The sequence below is a fragment of the Pyrenophora tritici-repentis genome, chromosome 7, assembly GCF_003171515.1.
Source record: "Pyrenophora tritici-repentis strain M4 chromosome 7, whole genome shotgun sequence".
Classification (NCBI taxonomy): Eukaryota; Fungi; Ascomycota; class Dothideomycetes; order Pleosporales; family Pleosporaceae; genus Pyrenophora; species Pyrenophora tritici-repentis.
In genome coordinates this window covers 1,052,811-1,070,786 of record NC_089396.1, presented here as the reverse complement: position 1 = coordinate 1,070,786, position 17,976 = coordinate 1,052,811, and the positions used below count along the sequence as shown (strand labels likewise).

Below are 17,976 nucleotides of genomic sequence, written 5' to 3'. Positions count from 1 at the left end.
GATTTGATTAGTTAGATTGATTTATTATTAACGAGTTGTAAGGCGAGTAGTGTCGTATTGTCAGATTAGATGAGATATTGCACAAAAGTGATGGATGTTCATGATTGATTGTATTGTTCTCTGTTCTAAGGTGCGCGCTGAGAGTTTTGTTCTGCTAAGACGCTAACCCATTATTAGCTAGCGGTGTCGGCACTTTCGGCTCGACACGCCTGCTATCTGACACACCCCCTCAGCTTGGAAGGCATATTGCAAGCTGCATAAACTGGTTGATCGATCCTACATAATGAGGCCTTCCAGTTGCTCTTGCACCTCCTTAAGCTCAATCTCTCTGAGCGGGGCTTCTTCGCGCTCGACGAGTCCCAGTTGATCAAGGAACCTGGCCCATTTATTGGCTGGCAGTGGCTTTGTGAACCCGTCTGCGATCATGTTGTCAGACGGCACATACTCTACCTTGATCACCTTTCGGGTAACCTCTTGTCGTAGCCAGTGATTGTGTATATCAACGTGCCGAAGTTTTGTTTGAAGTTTGGCTACGTCCTCTGTGACTAGTCGGATGGTCTGTTGGTTGTCGCATTTGATTGTGATTGTTGGATCGCTCAGAGTTACCCGAAGCTCCCTCAGCAGTCGCGACGTGAATATGGCCTCCTTGGCCACCTGGGAAAGAGCAAGTAATTCTGCTTCCGTGGTTGAAGTAGTAACGGTATCCTGCTTGCTTGCTCTCCAGGAGATGAGGCCGCCAAACAGCTTAATGGCGTAGCCTTGTGAGCTCTTCCTGTCCAGGGTGTTGTCTGCAAATGATGCGTCACTTGCTACTTGAAGACCTTCACCTGTGCCTAGCTCCAGAGCTAGGTTCATTGTCTTTCTTAGGTAGAGTAGTACGCGGTCCGCTGCCTCTTGATGTTCTATGCTTGGATTGACTAGGAACCGAGCGAGGCGCGATGTTGCGAAGGCGATGTCGGGTCTTGTGGTGACTGCTGCGAACAGCAGAGATCCAATCTTGCGTTGGTACTTGCTGACTTCAGCTGGTGCTGCGAGTCCTTTTCGTGGTCGGAGTTCGATGCCTGACATTGGCGTATCATGCCTTACATTTTGGTGGTTGATGAGTTGACTGATTTTGTCGACGTATGCAGCTTGAGATAGCTGTATGGTCTTCTGCTTGCGATTGCGCATGACCTCTACGCCGAGAAACCACTGTAAGTCGTCTCCTCCCGTACAAGCGTATTTTTCTTGGATCCGGTTTATGGCCTTCATTGCCTCTGATTCTTGCTTTGAATGGTACGCAACGATGATATCGTCCACATAGAAGAAGATGATAACTCCGTCCTTGATCATGCAGCATGGCTCCTGTGGTATTTGTTGAAACCCTATCGAAGCAAGAGTTGCGGTGAATTCTTTCTGCCACAGTGATGGTGAGATCCGGAGCCCGTAGAGTGCCTTTTGCACTTTGAGTAGAGTGCCAGGCTTCTGATATCCTTTTGGCATCCTCATGTATATTTCTCTGTCGATTGCAGCATGCACAAAAGCATTAGTGACGTCGTATTGCTTCAGCTCAAGATCGTATTTGGCGGCGATTGCCATGAGCATTCTGAATGAGCGTCCTGCCAATGTTGCTGCATATGTGTCTTGGGAGGTTATGTTGCGTTGTTGATCTCCCCTTACCACCAATCTTGCCTTGCATTTGATGAGGCGGTGATGCTTGTCGAGTTTGTAGGTGTATACCCACATACAGTCTAGAATCTGGTGCCCTGCTCGTTTGACTGGTGATGCTTGGACCTCAGTCCATGACTTCATTTGTTGGTGACTCTGAAGGTGTGTCTTTTCTGCTTCCTTGAACATTTCGTATAGTGGATGGTCTTCTAGCTTTGAGTATGCTGTTGGGAGTGGCGGTAGCTGGTTGCGATGGGGCTTGATTCCCTTGGATAGCAGTCTCTTCACCTGAGCCTTATCGATTGGCTTTCCTTCGTGTTGACCAATGTGTCCTGATTCGGTGCCGGCCATGAATGCGGCTGCCCATGGACTGGTCATTGATGTTGATTGGTTGGACATGTTCGTCATATCCTCGTTGTTCACCTCTCCTTGAACTAGCAAGGCCACAGGTGGAGGAGTTGGTGGCGGGGTTAGATATGCCTCTACCACCTTCCTTCCTTGGTGGTATCTGGTTTTCTGAGTGCGCGGGCTCTCTTCCTGCGTCGTATCGTCCTCGTAGAACGTCTCGGTTTCTGGTTGTTGGCTCTGAGTACCTGGGAGTTCGACTGTTCTCACCCAAGTTGCGATTTCCTCTAGGGTGTTGTGCATGAGATTGTCCATCAGGTCCTCAGTCTTGCCGTTGAAGATTGTGTCTTCGTCAAACACTACGTCGCGAGTGCTGATTACCTTTGCCATGGATGGGATCCATATGCGGTAAATGTTCGTTGACTGGTATCCCACTAGGTATCCAATCCAGGCCTTCGGATCTAGTCTCTGTAGCCTGGACTTTCCTCTGTGGGTGTCGTCTGTCATTGCGAAAGCCTTACACCCATATGCTTTTAGGTGAGCTTGATTTGGTTTTCGAGGTCCGGTGACTATGCCGTTGATGGCAGCTGCGCGTGTAAAGAATATTTCGTATGGTGTCTTCCAATTGTTTGGGTAATTTGGCGTTCGATTGTATAGGTATACCGCCGCTCTGGTAGTTTCTGGCCAGAGTTCCCATGGAAGGTTTGCATCCAGTCGAATTGCGCGTGCCTTTTCTTTTATAACACCCCCTGAGCGCTCGGCTCCTCCGTTTTGAGCTTGAGTATCTGGAGCGGAGGGCTCGAGTTTGATTGATAGGGACGTGCACCATTTTTCGACCTCTTGTTTGACGGTAACGATCTCGTTGTCAGTCTCGATGACTTTGACTGTGATGTTGAATTGTTTCTTCATGAACTGGACGAAGAGGCCTAGGAGGCGAATGATTGAGCGAGCCGGTCTGTTGTCCTTGAAGTAGAAGTCCCATGTGTATCGGGACCGTCGGCAAGTGACCAGCATTTGGCTCTTCTCCTTGGTGAAACTGCCGTCCTCATACTCATGGAAGTCGATGGCTACCCTTTCACCTGGCCCTTCGTCGTTCAGTCTGGGCGTCCTGCGTATTTGTCGTTTCGATTTTGACCTGCCGCAGGCGTCACACTCCACGGTAGTGATGCCCTTGATCCTCACCCCCTCAGATTGCTGCACGAGGTGCTCGATCGCGGACGGCCCGGGATGTCCGAGTCGTTTGTGCCATAATATGGCAGTAGCCTTTTGTGGTGATCGTTTGGCTCGATTCATACGCACATGAAAGGCTGAAGTTGATGTAGTAGGTGGCTCGATAACCCATTGCCCATAGTGTTCCGATAAGGTGGCAATGGTTGAACCATCCCATCGTCGTAGGCTTGTCGGGTCTTCTCGATTGTCCCACCATATACCTTGTCTTCGGAGCAGCCTGAATGATACGAGGCTGCAGAGGAAGTCTGGGCACCAGGCAACATTGCTCAGGTGTAGAATTTGTTTGCCCTGAGCCCTCTCTGCCGTCACCTTGACTGCTCCGTATCCTTGTATCCAAACCCTTGAGTTGCCAGCCCAAATGTAATCTCCCATCGCAGGCGGGCGTACCTCTTCGAGCCTTGAGAGGTTGTTGCAGATGTGCGTCGTCGAGCCAGAATCCAGGATGAATGCATCCTTTAATGGGTATCCTTGATTGCTCGCATTGAATGCCGCTTTCATCATGCCCTCGTCCAGCCTCGAGATCTCGCGTCCATCTAGTCAATCAGTGACTGAGTCCGGTGTTTGTGATGTCTTAATGTAGGGTGTAATTGATCGTGATGCCGTAGTTAGGCGTGGTCGCTTCGTTTCCAGGTTTGTTTCCTGTATTATCCTTTGTAAGTCTGCATCATGCTGAAGTTTGTACTGTACCAGCTTTGTGATGTGTTTGTTCGGTTTGAACCAATCTGGGGTCTCCAAAGTTGGGTTGACATAGTAGCAGCTACTGATGTCATGGCGTTGTTCACAAGCAGGACATATGTCGCCAGCTTCTGCTGTATTCCTTTTCTGGAACTGCTTGGACTTGTTGCCAGGTGCATTCATTTTGCGTTTGTTTGTTTGCCTTTGGTTTCCCTGGCTAGGGTTGGTAGATGGCGCTCTAATTTGCACACTTGAGGCGTCCCCCTGTGTGTTCGAGTCGGATTCACCGCTCGCCGCGTAGGCTGCTTCACCCGTCATAAAGGCACTTCTTGATTTGCCTCGTGTTGGGTGAGCTAGGCTCATGTGTTCGCGGAAGAGTTTCATCATCTGCCTTCTTTCTATATTGTTCCGGTCGCTTCCCGCTCCAGTGAATGTTGCCATCCATGCTGGGGCAATCTTAGAGACTGCTTTTAGGAAGTCGTCCACAACCAGCTTGCTTTGTATCACGTCCCCTATCTTTAGGGCTTCGGCGCGAGTTGCAGCTTGGTCGTATTCGCTGAGCCATGATTCCCAATTTTGCGGGCTTCTCATAGGTCTCAAGGAATCGTGGTACCTCTCTCGTACCCTTCTGATCTCATCGTCGAGGTCTACTCCAACTGCTACCTGGAGGTTTGTGATCCAGGTGCGGAGAGTTCCATGTTCCTCAAAGCAGCTCACTTGAAGGTGTGGGCTAACTGTTGCATTCAGGTGTCTGATCATTGCCGCAATGTTTGTGCGTTCGTCTCGATAGTTTCGTTCGCGTATTTTGTATGATTCAAAAACCATCTTGAATTCCCTTGAGTCCCCATCGTATGCCTCCTTCCCCTCCGCTGAGAGTTCTGAGTATCGAGCTGGTATGGCTGGAGTTTGAACAGCAGGGTTGACTATGTCAACTGTATCTTGTGTAGGCGCTCGGGCATTGGCTCTCGCGGTTCGTGTAGAGGAGGATGGAGCTGATGATGTATTTCTCAGAGCAGCGGCTGGTTCATAGTCGGATACGAGTGGAGGGAGAGGTTCGGTCGGCTTTGTACGAGGCTGAGTGTTGCCCGCTGGATCTACAATGTCCCAGATCTCTAGGGCTTCGCATTGCATCTTGATTTGGCGGTACCAGGGGATCCATTTGCTCGAGTCGGTGAGGATGACTGTTGCGTCCCTCTGGCTCTGGTTTGTCGCCATTATTGCGTGTTCGTTGCTCGTTATAGAGGCAGTGAGACTCTTAATTGTCAGATTAGATGAGATATTGCACAAAAGTGATGGATGTTCATGATTGATTGTATTGTTCTCTGTTCTAAGGTGCGCGCTGAGAGTTTTGTTCTGCTAAGACGCTAACCCATTATTAGCTAGCGGTGTCGGCACTTTCGGCTCGACACGCCTGCTATCTGACACGTATTAAGAGAAGGTTTTTGGTGTTGAAGATAGTTATCTTGGACCCCTATCTCGCTTAGCTTGTGATCCCTGTCGGCCGGGCAAGCCAGTCTCTATGCATTCACTTCTCACCAGCTAGCTCTCCTCTTATAGGACTAGCTCCTTCTGCTTAGGGGCTAGCCTCTTCTAGGCTTCACCCCGCACCTATATAGCTAGTCCTTCGCTGTTCTTAATACAACAACGATTTCGCTCACTCAGTTCCCTAATAATCCCTTACACACAACACTAGTTGCCTAGCTACCTATACAGACATTTTTCTTTAGTGTTTAGTATCGCCCACGATGGCCAAACGCTCTCGAGTTCCCACCAATACTGCTGCCGCCGCCGCCGCCGCCAAACGGGCGCGCCTATCAAGGCCCTCTGTCCTATCTCAGCGATCGCTGTCGCCTCAGGAAACCCTTGGCGCCGCCGTAAGCCAGGCCACAACGTTTGAGTCGCAATTTTTCGAGTCGCAAACAGAGGAGGAGGGTGCGGCTGAGGGCAGCCAGGCTGGTACAGCAGCAACAACAGAGGCTAGTGTTGATACAGAGCCTGATAATGGCGATAACTTTGACGGCATTAACTGGGATCGCCTCCCTCGGTTCATGAAGCCTCTTACAACTGGGCGGCGCGTCAAGAGTTGGATCTTTCAACATGGATATCGCGTTGTTGAGCTCTACGATCAGAATCGAGTGTGGTTTGTATGCAAATACTGCCACATCCACAAGGTCATTGACACTGGCGGCAGTGGAGTTTTTGACGTATCAAAGGCCACCTCCTCAGCTGCAGCTCATCTTGGCCTTCAGAAACGAGGCCATGGCTTTACAAAAGACGGCCTGAAGCCTCGAAGAACAGGGCAGCAACTCTCTCTACGACAGACGCTGGAGACTGGTGTTGCAGTCTCTCAAGAGGCTGCCAACGCGATGGGCAACTTCAACATCCAGCAGTTTCGTGAAGTTGCAGTGTTCTGCCTTCTTGATAACAACTTGCCAATGGAGCTACTTGCAAGGCCGTCCTTTCGCGAGATGATTAGCCTTGCAAACCCAGAGGCAGAGGCAGCTTTGTGGGTAAGTCCTCGCAGTGTAGCTACCTACGCAATGCGCCTCTTCCAATATATGCAGCCACAGATTGTCTGCGCTCTGTCAGAAGCTGCAAGCAAGATCCACATAAGCTTTGATGGTTGGACGACAAAGGGTGGCAAGCGTGGATTCTTTGGAGTCGTTGCACACTTTGCTAACGCCTCTGGAGTGATACAAGATCTCCCCATCGCCCTCCCACATCTCGCAGGCTCTCATACTGGTGATGCTATCGCTGATACAATTAAAAAGACGCTCCAAGAATACAGTATTGGGAGTGATAAACTCGGCTACTTCGTCCTCGACAATGCTGCAAACAACGATACTGCAGTCTCCTCGCTCGCCCACGCGTACGACTTCAACGCTGCTCACCGACGCCTCCGCTGCGGCCCTCACACGCTTAACCTTATTGGCCAGGCAATTATCTTTGGCAGCAATCAAGAGGCGTACAACAACAACAACGACGAGCAGCTCCAAACAGAGGAGGTGTACATGCAGGAGTGGCGTCAAGAAGGGCCCTTAGGTGTACTTATCGACGTTATCAACCATATAAAAACGCCTCAACAACACGAAATTTTCCGAAGCTTCCAAACCGCCGCCAACGCCGAGTTGCCAGCTAGAGAGCGCCTCCACGTACTTGAGCCTGTGAAGCCTGTTGTTACACGCTGGAACTCTTACTACGCTGCCTTCAAACGCGCAACTCAACTCCAGGCAGCATACAACTCTTACGCTGAGCACTACATTAACGCACTCTCCCTTGAAGATCGCCGCGCTTGTCAACGTGGCAATAAACTCCCTGAAGCACCTAGTTGGATGAGATCAACAGGACTTACAGCTGCTGATTGGGCGGTGATAACAGAGTATCAGGACTGCCTAGAGCCGCTTAAGCTTGCTACGGAGAAGCTTGAGGGTCGCGGAAAGGCAGGCAAATACGGCGCTATATATGAGACTATTCCTGTATTTGAATACGTACTTGGCGCGCTCGAAGCCCGTACGCGCTCGTACGAGCAAGTTGACTTCAACCCACCTGATGCGCCTGAAGATCACCTCTTTGTTAACCTCCGCGCCGCCTGGAGTAAGGCCAACGATTACTACAACAAGCTCGATCGATCGCCAGCATACTACGCTGCTACCTGCCTCCATCCATACTACAAATACTACTGCGAGAACAGCTGGGTGGATAAGCCAGAATGGCTAACATCAGCCAACGCTGGCTTCCTGCAGCTCTGGCAGTCGTATAAGCCTCAACGTACACGTCCTCTATCTCAAACAACTGCAAAACCAAGGCATAGAGGAATAGATGATGTGATTGGCGCCCTCGTACGGCGCAACAAGGCTCAGGTAGAGGCTGCCCACGACGATGAGTACGAGCGCTGGAGAACTCAAGAGCCAGAGTGGACAAGCGAACAGTATCTTAGCGATGGCCACCCAGTCAAGTACTGGATTCAATTACGCTCAAAATACCCGTGTTTAAGCCAGTTTGCGATTGATATACTCACGATACCAGCATCTAGTTGCGACTGCGAGAGGCTCTTTAGCGAGCTTGGCGATTTACTTGAGCCGCGCCGGCGAGCTCTTGGCAGCGAGTTACTTGCTGCCCTTCAGCTTGTACGTTCGTGGAGACGAGCTGGCTTTGACGGCTTGTACAACAACGGTGATGATGAAGATAAGTGGAGTGACGTCAAAGATGAGGAGATTGTACAACAGTACGATATAGAAGGCTGGAGTACAACACCATAACCAGACTCCGCAACAATCAAATCAATCAATCTTAAGGTTGTCGATTGGTTTGATTAGCTTGCGGCGACGCTGCTGATTGATTGCGGATTGATTGTTAGGGTTTTTGAGCAGATTGATTGCGATTGATTGGTTGATTGGCTGATTGATGCTAAGAAGTAGTATACAGGGGGTTATGGTGTTGTACTCCAGCCTTCTATATCGTACTGTTGTACAATCTCCTCATCTTTGACGTCACTCCACTTATCTTCATCATCACCGTTGTTGTACAAGCCGTCAAAGCCAGCTCGTCTCCACGAACGTACAAGCTGAAGGGCAGCAAGTAACTCGCTGCCAAGAGCTCGCCGGCGCGGCTCAAGTAAATCGCCAAGCTCGCTAAAGAGCCTCTCGCAGTCGCAACTAGATGCTGGTATCGTGAGTATATCAATCGCAAACTGGCTTAAACACGGGTATTTTGAGCGTAATTGAATCCAGTACTTGACTGGGTGGCCATCGCTAAGATACTGTTCGCTTGTCCACTCTGGCTCTTGAGTTCTCCAGCGCTCGTACTCATCGTCGTGGGCAGCCTCTACCTGAGCCTTGTTGCGCCGTACGAGGGCGCCAATCACATCATCTATTCCTCTATGCCTTGGTTTTGCAGTTGTTTGAGATAGAGGACGTGTACGTTGAGGCTTATACGACTGCCAGAGCTGCAGGAAGCCAGCGTTGGCTGATGTTAGCCATTCTGGCTTATCCACCCAGCTGTTCTCGCAGTAGTATTTGTAGTATGGATGGAGGCAGGTAGCAGCGTAGTATGCTGGCGATCGATCGAGCTTGTTGTAGTAATCGTTGGCCTTACTCCAGGCGGCGCGGAGGTTAACAAAGAGGTGATCTTCAGGCGCATCAGGTGGGTTGAAGTCAACTTGCTCGTACGAGCGCGTACGGGCTTCGAGCGCGCCAAGTACGTATTCAAATACAGGAATAGTCTCATATATAGCGCCGTATTTGCCTGCCTTTCCGCGACCCTCAAGCTTCTCCGTAGCAAGCTTAAGCGGCTCTAGGCAGTCCTGATACTCTGTTATCACCGCCCAATCAGCAGCTGTAAGTCCTGTTGATCTCATCCAACTAGGTGCTTCAGGGAGTTTATTGCCACGTTGACAAGCGCGGCGATCTTCAAGGGAGAGTGCGTTAATGTAGTGCTCAGCGTAAGAGTTGTATGCTGCCTGGAGTTGAGTTGCGCGTTTGAAGGCAGCGTAGTAAGAGTTCCAGCGTGTAACAACAGGCTTCACAGGCTCAAGTACGTGGAGGCGCTCTCTAGCTGGCAACTCGGCGTTGGCGGCGGTTTGGAAGCTTCGGAAAATTTCGTGTTGTTGAGGCGTTTTTATATGGTTGATAACGTCGATAAGTACACCTAAGGGCCCTTCTTGACGCCACTCCTGCATGTACACCTCCTCTGTTTGGAGCTGCTCGTCGTTGTTGTTGTTGTACGCCTCTTGATTGCTGCCAAAGATAATTGCCTGGCCAATAAGGTTAAGCGTGTGAGGGCCGCAGCGGAGGCGTCGGTGAGCAGCGTTGAAGTCGTACGCGTGGGCGAGCGAGGAGACTGCAGTATCGTTGTTTGCAGCATTGTCGAGGACGAAGTAGCCGAGTTTATCACTCCCAATACTGTATTCTTGGAGCGTCTTTTTAATTGTATCAGCGATAGCATCACCAGTATGAGAGCCTGCGAGATGTGGGAGGGCGATGGGGAGATCTTGTATCACTCCAGAGGCGTTAGCAAAGTGTGCAACGACTCCAAAGAATCCACGCTTGCCACCCTTTGTCGTCCAACCATCAAAGCTTATGTGGATCTTGCTTGCAGCTTCTGACAGAGCGCAGACAATCTGTGGCTGCATATATTGGAAGAGGCGCATTGCGTAGGTAGCTACACTGCGAGGACTTACCCACAAAGCTGCCTCTGCCTCTGGGTTTGCAAGGCTAATCATCTCGCGAAAGGACGGCCTTGCAAGTAGCTCCATTGGCAAGTTGTTATCAAGAAGGCAGAACACTGCAACTTCACGAAACTGCTGGATGTTGAAGTTGCCCATCGCGTTGGCAGCCTCTTGAGAGACTGCAACACCAGTCTCCAGCGTCTGTCGTAGAGAGAGTTGCTGCCCTGTTCTTCGAGGCTTCAGGCCGTCTTTTGTAAAGCCATGGCCTCGTTTCTGAAGGCCAAGATGAGCTGCAGCTGAGGAGGTGGCCTTTGATACGTCAAAAACTCCACTGCCGCCAGTGTCAATGACCTTGTGGATGTGGCAGTATTTGCATACAAACCACACTCGATTCTGATCGTAGAGCTCAACAACGCGATATCCATGTTGAAAGATCCAACTCTTGACGCGCCGCCCAGTTGTAAGAGGCTTCATGAACCGAGGGAGGCGATCCCAGTTAATGCCGTCAAAGTTATCGCCATTATCAGGCTCTGTATCAACACTAGCCTCTGTTGTTGCTGCTGTACCAGCCTGGCTGCCCTCAGCCGCACCCTCCTCCTCTGTTTGCGACTCGAAAAATTGCGACTCAAACGTTGTGGCCTGGCTTACGGCGGCGCCAAGGGTTTCCTGAGGCGACAGCGATCGCTGAGATAGGACAGAGGGCCTTGATAGGCGCGCCCGTTTGGCGGCGGCGGCGGCGGCAGCAGTATTGGTGGGAACTCGAGAGCGTTTGGCCATCGTGGGCGATACTAAACACTAAAGAAAAATGTCTGTATAGGTAGCTAGGCAACTAGTGTTGTGTGTAAGGGATTATTAGGGAACTGAGTGAGCGAAATCGTTGTTGTATTAAGAACAGCGAAGGACTAGCTATATAGGTGCGGGGTGAAGCCTAGAAGAGGCTAGCCCCTAAGCAGAAGGAGCTAGTCCTATAAGAGGAGAGCTAGCTGGTGAGAAGTGAATGCATAGAGACTGGCTTGCCCGGCCGACAGGGATCACAAGCTAAGCGAGATAGGGGTCCAAGATAACTATCTTCAACACCAAAAACCTTCTCTTAATACGACACTACTCGCCTTACAACTCGTTAATAATAAATCAATCTAACTAATCAAATCAATCAATCTGACCTTCGCAAGTTGATTTGATTAGCTATTTTGAAAAGCTTAGATTGAGTTGATTGAGTTGGTAAAAACTCCAAATGACCAATCAAATCAATCAATCTGACCAATCTGGATCGATTGTTGCGGAGTCTGCAGTCGATTAACGGCAAGCCGGGCTCATAACTGTAACGGTAGGATCGAGGAAGAGGGGGATTGCATTGTTGGTGTAGCTACGAAGGTGGGCAGCTATATATATGAATGTGGGATGTACGAAGTGTGGTAGCGAGAGTAGTACCCAACTTGTACCAGAATATGTCTTGGCAGGACCCAAACCGTTACAGGTAGGCTATTTGTCGGGGGGGAGGTCTCCTCGGCGGGTCGTTTACTTATTCACCCTGATCTCTAAAGACTTTGAAATCTTGAAGGTGTGTATCGTTTATTATACTGTGAAATATCGAAGATTAACGGAATCACAGAGGATCGTAGTCAAAATGATAGGCGAAAATAGCCTTGCAAATCTCGAGCAGGCCATGGCTGTCGAGTATGACTGCCACAACAGTCTATCGGCCACAGAATGTCCACATATTCTGGATATCTACGGGTGTTCATTGCGTCCGAGGCTGCATCCACCCCATCTGGGTTACCTTTATATTGAGTATGCTGAGCATGGCGATTTGTGGGACTTGTTGGATCATTTGAAAAAGAACCCAGGGTAAGTGGCGAGCTTGCTGATGTCTTGCCAGCCTCAACTAAACAGCCTCCAGTGAACAACTTCCAGAACCATATATATGGTTAATCTTCCGCGGCATGCTGGAAGCGGTTTTTGCGATGACGTGTGGCACAGCTATTCCGAAAAATCTGCCTTCTGACCAAAGCGGACTTGGACTGGAAGATAGATTTGGCCCTGGATGGGAGCCTTTTATCAGTAGGCACTTCCACAACCTAGCCAAATAACCAATACTAATCGCAAAAAGATCCTGACATAAAGCCGGAAAACATAGTGCTGGCTAGACCGCAAGATGGCTACTACTCTGGCTACTTGACAGCGAAAATGATTGACTTTAGAGTCACGTATACTGAAAGACGCTTTGAAAGCTCACAAGTCAAAGGCGGTGGTATAGGCACAAGGGGTTGGGGCCCACCCGTAAGTTAACGCACAACAATAGCGTTCAATAGGATCTGGTGACTAATGTGTTCCAGGAACATCGAATTCCCCCAGACATTTGGAATACAGAATATAGTGACACTCCCATCCACGTACACTCAGAAATCTTCAACGTCGCGCAAATCGTGTTCTCTTTGATGGAGGGTCAAATTAGGCCGGTCACTGACAAGGAAAGGAGAGAGCAACGTATTTCTCATGATCCAGCTTATCAAAACTGCTACAGTATGCTTCTAGAAAGAGTCTTGGCTCACTGTTTGTAATGGAATCCGAATCAGAGGCCTTCTCTAGTATATCTACTGTATTGTACTAAGAAAGGACTAGAAGATTGGGAAAAGGCGTACGGATCCGTGAACAAGCTGGAAGGAGAAATCCCAGAGTTTGCAAAGTCCAAGTTCAACCACAACAAAACCATGTTGCCGATTGGAGAAGTAGCACCAGCGTAATGGGAGGGGTGGCAGCGTAAGAGGAGGATGGCAGAAGAAGGAGCACTCCAGCCACCTATCATGGAAAAAAAGACCAAGAACCGATCAATACGTGCCCTCTCAGGCGGATGTACCAACTGATACGCCAAAACCACCTCCCAAAGTAACAGGTATCAAGGCGTCTGTCATGGCTATGACTAGCTTCATTTTCCCCAGATACTTCAGTAATGCGGGCAGCCAAGTCCTCGGTAATGCGGGCAGCCAAACGGGCCCGCGAGCATACAATCCACCGCCGCTGGGACCAGCAAATCGGTACCTTGAGCCTGGAGCACGAAAGCCATATGAGGAGCCCGGGTATCTTGAATATGTGACAGGCATGGGAACAGGAGAAAAACGCATTTATGTGCGGCCTTCGCCAGTCCCGCAACCTACACAGCAAGTTTAGCGCACACGACCATACTTGCCCAACGGACAACGTGTGTATACAAAACATCTTTCATGCACAGAACATGTTTTACCCATGAACCAGACAATCCTCCAGGACATCCTGTGCATCCAGAAAAATCTTGCTCCCAGGTATTTTTTGCAGCCTATGCGTCCTTTCCAGCTTCCAGAAGACAGTGACGAGGAAAGTTCTTTGGGCTTGGCAGGTATGAGTTCACACTTATAGGGAATTTTGAGATAGAATGAACACAATAAGGTCTCTTTTTGACGATATTACTCCTGTATAAGGGATATATAACTACAGTTTTGTTAGGCGTTTAGAAGAGAAATGATTACTTCCCCTCTGTGCATTGCTTACCATATTTTAAACAACGCTTTGGTGGTGGTTCAAAGATGGAGATTCCATGACTACCTCCATGTGCATATCGATTTTTCGCACTCGAATTCGCACGCATACTTGAGAGGGTCGCCCTAGCAAAGTCCTTATCTTGAGGAGTGGTGAAACGTTGCGCCTCGCGTCTTCACATCGTTCCTTTGTGCATAAAGCTGTTCGCAACTCCCGCATCTTGCCGTTAGACGCCTAAGATACTGAAACAACATGGCTTCTCGACCGGGCGCCTATTGATACCAAACAGTCGGAGCGCATCAAATGCAGCGTACAGCCCGTAAGCGGCCTCTGCCTCTTCTGATACTCGTGGATTTAGCCTGTGTGATAAGTGGACTTGTTCGTCGGATATTACAAAGGGATTTCTGCAATTAACGACGGAAATTTTCGAATGCGCTTCAGGTTTACCAAAGCAGTGGTCGAGTTGTACAGTATACTTAGGCAGATTTAACCACATTGTGCCGCTGCCGTGCCGCAGTGCGTCGCTTCTAGACGCCCCAACGTGGATCCCTGTTCCAATATATACACCCATGTCGGAAGGCCTTACGGGCTGAAATCCAGATGAGTTGGGTATTCCCGCGTAAATTACTGCATGAGAAACGAAGCTTGCGGTACTATCGCATCAAGCAGGTACATCGCCCAACAGTGGCGAGACGTGTCGGTCCGGATGACGTTGCATACCCGTCACTTTGCTTGTGATCCTCCGGGCCGCTGGTACGAAAGCATTGAAAGGCTGGGTGGTATCGTTCACTTTGGGTCTTGGGTTGTCGCACTCGTCGAATGTTCCAAGAGATCTCCACCCTGAGCTCCTAGTCATGGCGAACGCTGTTGCATCATGGGCTGTCATTGTAAGTAGACTTTCTGAAACTACTACTCCAATATCCGTGCTGCGTGTACTAATTATTGTCTGCAAAGCCCATCGAGGGCATCTTAATGGGTCTTTCACTACTTCTGGCCTCAGGGCGTCTTGTTCCACGATTCGCGCAGCGACACTATCCCACTGTCAGTGATAGCCTCCTCATAGTATCCATCCTCGATGTCATCGGACTCTTCATCACCGATACGATGACATACAAATTGGGTGGCATGTCAGAAGAGGAAATGGAGGCGTCGGTGTCCCAAGTTATCGCACTCAAGAAAGTGAGACTCCATGATTCCCGCATTTACTGGGGCAGAAAAGGCTGACAGGTGTACGACCAGGTGCAATTCGCGGGAAATGCCTTCTACGACACTGGAATATACTGGCCAAAGCTAGCAATTCTGGCTCTGTACTTCAGACTCATTCCAAAGACGATGCCAACACTGCGAAAGGTGCTTTACGTGGTGTCAACTTTCACCCTATGCGCCATGGTGACAACGTTTTTCCTGGATACTTTCTGGTGCGGTAGGCAGGTTTCTCTAAATTGGTCGCCAGACGAAGGTGCATGCAATACCTTCAGTTCAAAGGAGGTATTCAGAATTGACTGGGCCCTCAATGTTTCATCCGACCTGTTCAGTAAGTCACGCCATTCCCACGTTGAGTCATTCCCTGATGATGTGGTCACAGTCTTTGCGCTACCGTTCCCGCTCCTACGCCAATTGCAGCTTCGACGCCGCCAAATTTGGGGCCTCGTATTGACCTTTTCTCTCGGCATAGTCACAATAGCCATGAGTATTCTCCGGTTTGCGACGATAGAGGTCATATATGCCTGGACCAACGTCTGTATGTGAATCTACTCAGAGAGTTTCGCAAGTATTTCATTGGATAGCACTGATGCAAATACAGTCGTTCTTTCAATGGCCGAAATGGCCGTCGCTATCATGGTAGTGTCGCTGCCGTCCATGAGGTCCTTCTTGCGCCGCGACGGGATCTTCTCTTCCAACAAAAAATCACACTCTTCATCCTCTAATGGCGCATACGGGCAAAGAACGCCCGGTACAGGATCACAGGGCTTCATTCGCCCTACCCGAAGAGTCAAGCACAGCGTTCACGTGCATACCGAGGAGGATTCGGGAAGCGAAGTGGAGCTCAACACAATGGCCAGAAAGGATGTGATTTACGAGACGCGCCGAGTTAGCGTGCAATTTTCGAGGTCGCAAGATGAGGAGAGCGGAATCTATGGAAAATTACCGTGAGGACGGACAGGGGACGGGAGTGTGGTTTCGTAGTGTCAACTGAGGCAGATGAAGTGGAAGGATTGAGCTGGCCTCATATGCATCATTTTTGGCAGACGGCTCGTGTTTTCTAGGATTGTAATTTTCGGAACCCTGCCGTGAAGGGATCATTGGCATCGTGTCTATGTGGTGGATGGCGTGTGTGCCGCTCCCGCACTAGCGCCCGGACGCCGCGCCGGACGGTAGAAGCTGGACCCTTCCAAGCGAACCATAACGGTGTCAAGCTCCGTCGTTCCACCACCTCAGAATTGTTCGCCCATAAACTGTGCCGCAGCCCTGCTGTGAGGCATCCACTGGCATTGGCCGAAAGGCTCGCTTATATTAGAATTGGTTTGGCGGATTGAGCCACCGGGAAAGGAAGGCCTCATGGCACTCTTCATCACCTGTTACTTGCGACGGGGACACATGGTGTTGTCAACAAGCATACGACCTGAAAGTGTGGGCATTCGAATGGAATTGCTAGGCGTCATATTAACCGTGGTCTTCTAGAAGAAGAACAAGAAGAAGAAGAGAAGACCCTGCCCCAGAGATTCCCATCCTCAATCTGCATAGAGCCCGACAAAACGGTTCAGCCGTTGCAACGCAAGGGCTCTGTTGGGATCGACCCATTCTATCACGGCATCCAAACCGCTTCAATCGTGAACCGTTGTCCGCACACACGCCTGCACGCTTGTAGGTGGGTATGCATCTCGACAAGCAAAGGCTCATATCCGGCGGCGGCTCTCAGTGATAGGTGGTAATTCACCCACAAACCATCGCCCAGACATTGCCTGAAAAGACGTGGGATGATACGTGCACGGTATCATATATTAACCTGCATGGTTCCTATATGTGGCGTATATACATAATGTTGTAGTCCTCAAATCGAGCGAAAAAACTTCTCATCGGCTTTTATCCTTCAGCCTGTGGTCGTCCTGTTACACGTTTGTGATTATCTCATCACACTACACTATCACAATGGCACACTATATTGACGGAAAAGATTGCATGGTAAGCTGCAGTATTTCAAACGTTAGCATCGAAGCCAACATCACTCTAATACATGGTACTGTAACAGATCTCGGAATGGATCCTATTGATCTTCGCGTACCTGTTCGTCGCGGCGCGTATCTATACGCGATTGTTTCGTCTTCGCACAAAGTTGGACTGGTCAGACTATCTGCTGCTCGCATCGGCTGTGAATGCATTGGGCCTGATCATTTGCGACACCCTTACATATCAGATGGGCGTCATGGACGAGTATGAGACTTCAGTGAAGCTGTCAAAGGTAGGGCAACCTGGAACCGTTCAGTTCTATGCCCAGCTAATCCAAAGCACAGATCTCATTCGCCTCTAACTACTTCTACGATGTGGGCATGGGCTTTCCCAAACTTAGCATGCTAGCCTTCTACTGGGCCTTCTTCAACCTCTCCGGTCACCCAACCCTGCGCAAGATGCTCTTCGCTTTTACTGGCTTTGTTGTCGCTTGCTATCTGACAATTCTGTTCGATGACACGTTCTTCTGCGGCACACCAGTCTCTGAGCAATGGTCTCAAGAAGATGGTGCATGCTCAGTATTCTATGCGCCTGAGCCCTTCATCCTGAACTTTACGCTCAACCTGGCCTGCTACTTGGTCGTTTATGCTATCCCTGTAATGCTTTTGGTCAAGGGTGTACTGAGATCTTCCACGGGTGTTGCGCTCACATTCGGGCTCGGAGCCTTGACTATTGCGTCGGGCATCGTGCGCTTTGTTTGCCTCAAGGTGGGCACTGGGCAGGAGAACCTCGTTTGTAAGTTTTCTTTCCGAAAAATATGTTCTGTATTTGGTAGTACTGTACTGACACTCTCTCCTCCAGATCCTCTTAGCATGGTTGAGATGACACTCTCCATCATCGTCATTTCGTTGCCTGGGCTTAAGCCGCTCGTGAAGCGAGATGTGAAGGTCTAGGGTTTCTTAGCAAACAGTACCTGACTGAGAATGGCGCCCACTGGGAAAAATAGACTTTTTTGCAGCATTGAAATACATCCACTTGGGCTCTCCAACTGTGAATCATTGTGGTGTTCATACTTACTATAGGAACAGTGACGAGATCCCTACACAGCCGTAGGGCAGTGCTCATTGTGGCGAAAGCTTAGCGCCTTCCGTCTCGTCAGCCTTCCGACCCCACTCGTCCAACACAGCGACCTCGAATCTTCTCTTCTACCTCATTCCGACCACACTAAATAT

At 49.8% G+C, this 17,976-nt stretch overlaps 7 protein-coding genes across 7 annotated transcripts; 4 read left to right on the top strand and 3 right to left on the bottom strand.

Moving 5' to 3' along the window:
* Nucleotides 1-276: 276 nt before the first annotated feature.
* PtrM4_128210 (uncharacterized protein) lies at nucleotides 277-3,720 on the bottom strand (the record flags this gene model as incomplete). Its single annotated transcript, XM_066108856.1, has 1 exon — nucleotides 277-3,720. The coding sequence occupies one exon, from the start codon at nucleotides 3,718-3,720 to the stop codon at nucleotides 277-279; it is 3,444 nt and encodes a 1,147-aa protein (XP_065960848.1).
* A 39-nt stretch (nucleotides 3,721-3,759) lies between these two features.
* Nucleotides 3,760-5,112, bottom strand: PtrM4_128200 (uncharacterized protein; the record flags this gene model as incomplete). Its single annotated transcript, XM_066108855.1, has 1 exon — nucleotides 3,760-5,112. One exon carries the CDS (start codon nucleotides 5,110-5,112, stop codon nucleotides 3,760-3,762), a length of 1,353 nt encoding a protein of 450 aa, XP_065960847.1.
* Nucleotides 5,113-5,642: 530 nt separating this feature from the next.
* Nucleotides 5,643-8,156, top strand: PtrM4_128190 (Dimer-Tnp-hAT domain containing protein; the record flags this gene model as incomplete). The annotated part of the gene is made up of 2 exons (XM_066108854.1): nucleotides 5,643-5,660; nucleotides 5,754-8,156. 2 exons carry the CDS (start codon nucleotides 5,643-5,645, stop codon nucleotides 8,154-8,156), a joined length of 2,421 nt encoding a protein of 806 aa, XP_065960846.1.
* Nucleotides 8,157-8,326: 170 nt separating this feature from the next.
* PtrM4_128180 (uncharacterized protein) lies at nucleotides 8,327-10,219 on the bottom strand (the record flags this gene model as incomplete). The annotated part of the gene is made up of 1 exon (XM_066108853.1): nucleotides 8,327-10,219. One exon carries the CDS (start codon nucleotides 10,217-10,219, stop codon nucleotides 8,327-8,329), a length of 1,893 nt encoding a protein of 630 aa, XP_065960845.1.
* A 1,471-nt stretch (nucleotides 10,220-11,690) lies between these two features.
* On the top strand, nucleotides 11,691-12,807 carry PtrM4_128170 (S-TKc multi-domain protein; the record flags this gene model as incomplete). The annotated part of the gene is made up of 5 exons (XM_001939870.2): nucleotides 11,691-11,911; nucleotides 11,964-12,124; nucleotides 12,174-12,343; nucleotides 12,400-12,586; nucleotides 12,686-12,807. The coding sequence occupies 5 exons, from the start codon at nucleotides 11,691-11,693 to the stop codon at nucleotides 12,805-12,807; spliced, it is 861 nt and encodes a 286-aa protein (XP_001939905.2).
* Nucleotides 12,808-14,430: 1,623 nt separating this feature from the next.
* PtrM4_128160 (uncharacterized protein) lies at nucleotides 14,431-15,730 on the top strand (the record flags this gene model as incomplete). Its single annotated transcript, XM_066108852.1, has 5 exons — nucleotides 14,431-14,463; nucleotides 14,531-14,755; nucleotides 14,816-15,110; nucleotides 15,162-15,317; nucleotides 15,381-15,730. 5 exons carry the CDS (start codon nucleotides 14,431-14,433, stop codon nucleotides 15,728-15,730), a joined length of 1,059 nt encoding a protein of 352 aa, XP_065960844.1.
* A 996-nt stretch (nucleotides 15,731-16,726) lies between these two features.
* On the top strand, nucleotides 16,727-17,697 carry PtrM4_128150 (7TMR-DISM-7TM domain containing protein; the record flags this gene model as incomplete). Its single annotated transcript, XM_001939868.2, has 4 exons — nucleotides 16,727-16,759; nucleotides 16,827-17,036; nucleotides 17,089-17,539; nucleotides 17,606-17,697. The coding sequence occupies 4 exons, from the start codon at nucleotides 16,727-16,729 to the stop codon at nucleotides 17,695-17,697; spliced, it is 786 nt and encodes a 261-aa protein (XP_001939903.1).
* Between the last annotated feature and the right edge of the window lie 279 nt (nucleotides 17,698-17,976).